At 45.0% G+C, this 4589-nt stretch overlaps 2 protein-coding genes across 2 annotated transcripts in view; both read left to right on the plus strand.

Moving 5' to 3' along the window:
- The window catches only part of Pmar_PMAR022400 (conserved hypothetical protein), a gene marked incomplete at its 3' end in the record, with an annotated part of 3247 nt that extends 1760 nt beyond the window's left edge, over positions 1 to 1487 (plus strand). The window contains exons 7-15 of the mRNA XM_002785606.1: positions 1 to 29; positions 89 to 165; positions 217 to 334; positions 390 to 479; positions 522 to 655; positions 695 to 936; positions 999 to 1099; positions 1147 to 1239; positions 1290 to 1487. Coding sequence (XP_002785652.1) covers positions 1 to 29; positions 89 to 165; positions 217 to 334; positions 390 to 479; positions 522 to 655; positions 695 to 936; positions 999 to 1099; positions 1147 to 1239; positions 1290 to 1487 — 1082 coding nt within the window. The remainder of the gene's footprint in view (positions 30 to 88; positions 166 to 216; positions 335 to 389; positions 480 to 521; positions 656 to 694; positions 937 to 998; positions 1100 to 1146; positions 1240 to 1289) is intronic.
- A 471-nt stretch (positions 1488 to 1958) lies between these two features.
- Pmar_PMAR022401 (diacylglycerol kinase, epsilon, putative) lies at positions 1959 to 4309 on the plus strand (the record flags this gene model as incomplete). The annotated part of the gene is made up of 12 exons (XM_002785607.1): positions 1959 to 2099; positions 2275 to 2388; positions 2430 to 2588; positions 2633 to 2709; positions 2752 to 2869; positions 2972 to 3052; positions 3111 to 3229; positions 3279 to 3351; positions 3401 to 3473; positions 3520 to 3623; positions 3793 to 3882; positions 3938 to 4309. The coding sequence occupies 12 exons, from the start codon at positions 1959 to 1961 to the stop codon at positions 4307 to 4309; spliced, it is 1521 nt and encodes a 506-aa protein (XP_002785653.1).
- Between the last annotated feature and the right edge of the window lie 280 nt (positions 4310 to 4589).

A 4589-nucleotide genomic window follows, 5' to 3' on the forward strand; every position in this document is an offset into this window, starting at 1 on the left:
ATGGGACTGTCATGTGGGTATTGCAAGAGGTAGTACTATGATAAGTATGGCGGTATGGTAGCCGAGTACTGCCATCATTATGTGTCAGTTGATTCAACATGGAATTAATACTGATAGAGTGTGTATCGGCATCATACCCTTCGGGACTGGCAATGATTTCTCAAGGTTAGGGTGCTCCTCTACACACTGCTATCACACATGATATTCTCCTATCAGAGCCACGGGGTGGGGACCGTCAGCACCATCAGACTTTCCTGGCTCCTGCCTTAGTGGCTTTAGAACGTGGCTCAAGCGATGGCTATCTGCCACTATTAAGCAGTTCGACATATGGGAGGTTAGTAGGCCTGATAGCACGGTTTGGCTGAGTTAGTATACTCATCGAGTTGTAGGTGGAGGTTGATCTTGATGATGACGGTGGAGTTATATACCAACTTAAGGGTGGTAAGAAGGTACCTCTCACAGAGACTGACACAGAGGTGGTAGTAGTACCTCGTTAATAACATTGATGTACTCCCATGTAGGGTAATGCTACCGATAGGAAGTTAAAGAAGTTGGTCAAGCCTATGTGTAACTACTTCTCTACTGGTGTGGAGTCCAGGTTGGGATTGGGTTTTGATAGGAATAGGAAGAAAAGCCAATTTGTGAATAAACTAGTGTAGGATGGATTGCTACTCAAATTTGTATGTGGTCATAGGTATGGAGTGGAGGGGACTAAGAAGATGTTATTCAAGAAGACTGCTAAAATAAAGGAAACAATGGATAGGGTTGTGGTAGTGTTAGTGGCTCATCGGGGGTCCTTACATCGTCTGAATCGTGCTTCCCTTCAGAGCCTCTCGCCCGAGGATAGCAGGAGAGGAGAGCAGCACCAGCATGATGATAATGATACTGAGCTTATATTTCAGACCAAATCTACTGGTGGTGATAAGTATATCCAGGGTAGGTAGTAGTACTAGGCTTTACCACAATTCATGCAGCTCTGTGGGAGTTGTACCATTTAGGTCATCCTGTATCGTTAATAGCGGTTAATATACCATCATTCGCTAGTGGATGTGATGTATGGAGTATGGCTAGGAAACTCTCTGTGAAGGGTGCAGATAAGGTAGTACCATATACAATGACCAGGACCTCTTCTCACAGTTCACTCAGGGATTACTCCAGAGGAAACAAGATATGGGCGATGGTATGATAGAATTAGTATCATACAATAGCCTCATGGGTATAGGGATGGAGCAATCACATGTAGCGTTATAGTTACAGAAACCACAGTTACAGAGTCAGACTCCTTACAGGTGTATCCATTGGCTGGCAACGGTCGTCGAGTACATCAAGGGCATGGTCCCATTGAGATGGATTTCAAATCTACCTTATCTGAGGATACTAGAATATACTTTCAGATAGATGGCGAGTTCTATACATGTCGGAGACCCCAGAAGATCACTATTTCCCATAAACAGTGTATCAGAGTGATGGTAAACAATGAAAAGTAATAACAAGGAGAGCTGGAATCACAACTTGAAGTCTTATCAATATCTACCCCAACTTGATAGTGCATTTCAATATCTACCATTAGTACCCTTTGAAACCATTACTGTAACACAGGAGGAGTAACGAGAGCACCACACTTATTGTTGTTGTTGCTATCGCATATCAAATGGTTGGGTTAGTGTACCTTCAATCTTATCACCGAATGCTTGAACCAAACTGTAGTATCCCTCTCAGCACGGCCATGCATAACATATGGGCATACGGTATGCCGCATACCTGGAGTATTCATCATTATCAATGGAATCGCTCGAAAATAGTGCCCTCACTCGAGACGGCAGTCTCTCAAAGTCCAAACAACAGCAATTCGAGCGATGTCAGATTTCCGATACCCCTCGAGGGAGTTGTTCCTTCACCTATATGTTGTGAAGATAGATCAGTTATCAATGTACCATCTTCTCCAACGACACCTCACTATGTCCCTCCTATGCTGCTGGGCACTACTTGTTGGCCATTATACTGTCCTTACCACTGCCTCTGAGCCTTTGCTGTCCCACGTTGAAGAATCCCCTCTTGAAGAAGGTGGGACGCCGTTGATATCATCAGACCCTCTACAAGTAGGTAGCGATCATCATCTAGATATACTTATCGATCGTAACTCTCGTACCGTTACAATGTGAGAAAATTACTGGCAGAGGTGTCCTCCTATGCGAGAGGTGGGCATGCTCTCGTGAGTTCCAATAGAGGCATCTTTATCTGGATTTCTGTTCCAACCACTATCATCATTATCAGGTATGCAAACAACTGTCCAGCGATATACTCATCCTCGTTAACCCGAAGTCTGGTGGGAATAAGGCTGCAGGACTGCTCACTGTGGACACACCATATCATTATCATGAATCAACGGTATGTACCCTAGCGAAGTTCCCTTTAATTGTTGTATCCAGGTTAACATGATCGACATCATTGCATTGGCTAATGGTGATGCCGAAGCTTATGCTGGTATCGAGGCATTGAAGAAATCAATTGATAATGGCCCCCCTGAGAGGTGTGAGAAGGTTGTCATAGCAGGTGGAGATGGCACTGTTACTTGGGGTGTCGATCTTGTACGGAAAATGGTTTGCTCTTGGGGTGGACTGCTATCATACAGATGACTAAAGCTGGCATCAATCTTGAGAAGGTTGCTATCGGTATCATCCCTTATGGAACAGGGAATGACTTTTCACAGTAAGCTGGCAACCCTTGACGACCATATGATTCTTATCACAGGTCACTCGGTTGGGGTAAGACTATCGATAGTACTCTTCCTGGTAAGGGTAACAGAGCCCTGAATCAATGGATACATCACTGGGCCGGTGCCTCGGTTCACTATTTTGACCTCTGGCAAGTAAGTAGGAGTTTCACCTCCCAAGCCTCTATTATAATCTTTGTCGTCTTCGTACATCACTAAACTCTAGTAAATGGTGATGTCATCATCATCATGCTCCAGGTCACAGTGGATGTCCATCCTGGAGGTTGGTTCACTGAAGGAGCTCAAGAGCAGGTTATTCAAACTTCAGAAGACCTGAAGGTAGTGTCTATTGGGATCACCGAGCTGGCTGATTCTTGCCATTGCTCACCGTGTTCAGCAAAATGCTCTGAGTATCACCAAATCGATGTCTAACTACTTCTCCATTGGTGTGGATGCTACCATCCTTAAAGAGTTCCAGAAGAAGCGGACCAGGAGCAGAGCTGGCAATCACCTTATGTGATATTAGTGCATGAGTAGTGCATGTATGTATGGAGCACCTTAATAGGTATGCCCTAGCTGGACTGAAGACATCGGTTAGACGTAGAGTTGGTACGGAGAGCTTCCTTGATTCGGTTAAGGTATGAGCATAGGTGGTAATGTGTACTGTACCTAGAGCACCCATCTCAGGATGATGGTCACCTCCTGTTTAACGTCGCTCGTAGGAGAGGCTCTACGAGACGCGAGAATAAGACTCTTACCAGTAGGTTGATGCGTACTGCATTCACACTGATCTTAAACTTTCTTAGAAAACGCCGCCACGATAATATGTCTGAACACCTACACCTATGCAGGAGGTCGTCGTATATGGGAAGGCACGTATGGGAAGGGATCCGCCATCATAGGCTATCAGGTAAACTGAATCTATATTGTCATTACACGGTAATACCGTGACGGTATCAACTATCGTGCTTGTGCGTATTTTCAACTCTGATACTGCGTTCACAACCCGAATGAAAGAATTCAAGAAAGATCAATAGTTGGTGAGAACAACCTTGGAGGATAACCCTGTAATCTTATAGGATGAAACTCTGAAAGATAAGCAGCAGGACTTTGGTGACAAGAAGCTAGAGCTGATGATGTACACCGATGTCGCATCCTTCTCGCTCGATGTGAGTGATGACCCATTACATATTCACCTAGGATCCTGGCGGTGATCCTGATTAGGCTGGCGCACGAGCTAAATCAACGGGGAACAGACTACATCAAACTGGAGGACCATTGACTTTCGAATTTAGGTCTGATCTTGATGCTAGGACCCCAGTAGATTTCCAGATAGATGGCGAATACACTACCGCCTTTAGCCCTAAGGCCGCTACTGTTAGTCACTACAAACGTCTCAATGTGCTGGTCAATCAACCGCGTCCCGGCGTAGAGGAAGTACTTGAGAAAAAGGAGAAGAAGAAACGGTTGAATCCGCTGCTCAAACGGAGAGGTGCTCAGCGTCGACCCAAGGCACCGACGAGTAGTGAGGAAAGCATTGATTCTGACAACAAGCTTTGTAAGGGGTTCTTCGGGTTCAAGTTATGCAGGCGCTGAACTTGGGCTGTGAGAGGAGCAGTGAAGCACTACTACGAATATTCAATCCTTGCGCAGTGGATAAAAATAAGGAAACTAGTGAGCTCTCCTAGTAGGAGACTCCTACATCTATCAATCGTATTACTTGACGATTCTTCCTTACATGACTTTGCATGACTACTTATCTCAATTTGTTCGGTTTGCTGGTGTCCTTTGAGGTGTTGTTAGATCATCCCAGTGTTGCGTTAATAGTCTGTGTCCTAGCAACGGGTGACCAAGAAGAGTATCTGTCGTAAGCAGT

The sequence above is a fragment of the Perkinsus marinus genome (assembly GCF_000006405.1).
Source record: "Perkinsus marinus ATCC 50983 genomic scaffold scf_1104296932410, whole genome shotgun sequence".
Lineage (NCBI taxonomy): Eukaryota > Perkinsozoa > Perkinsida > Perkinsidae > Perkinsus > Perkinsus marinus.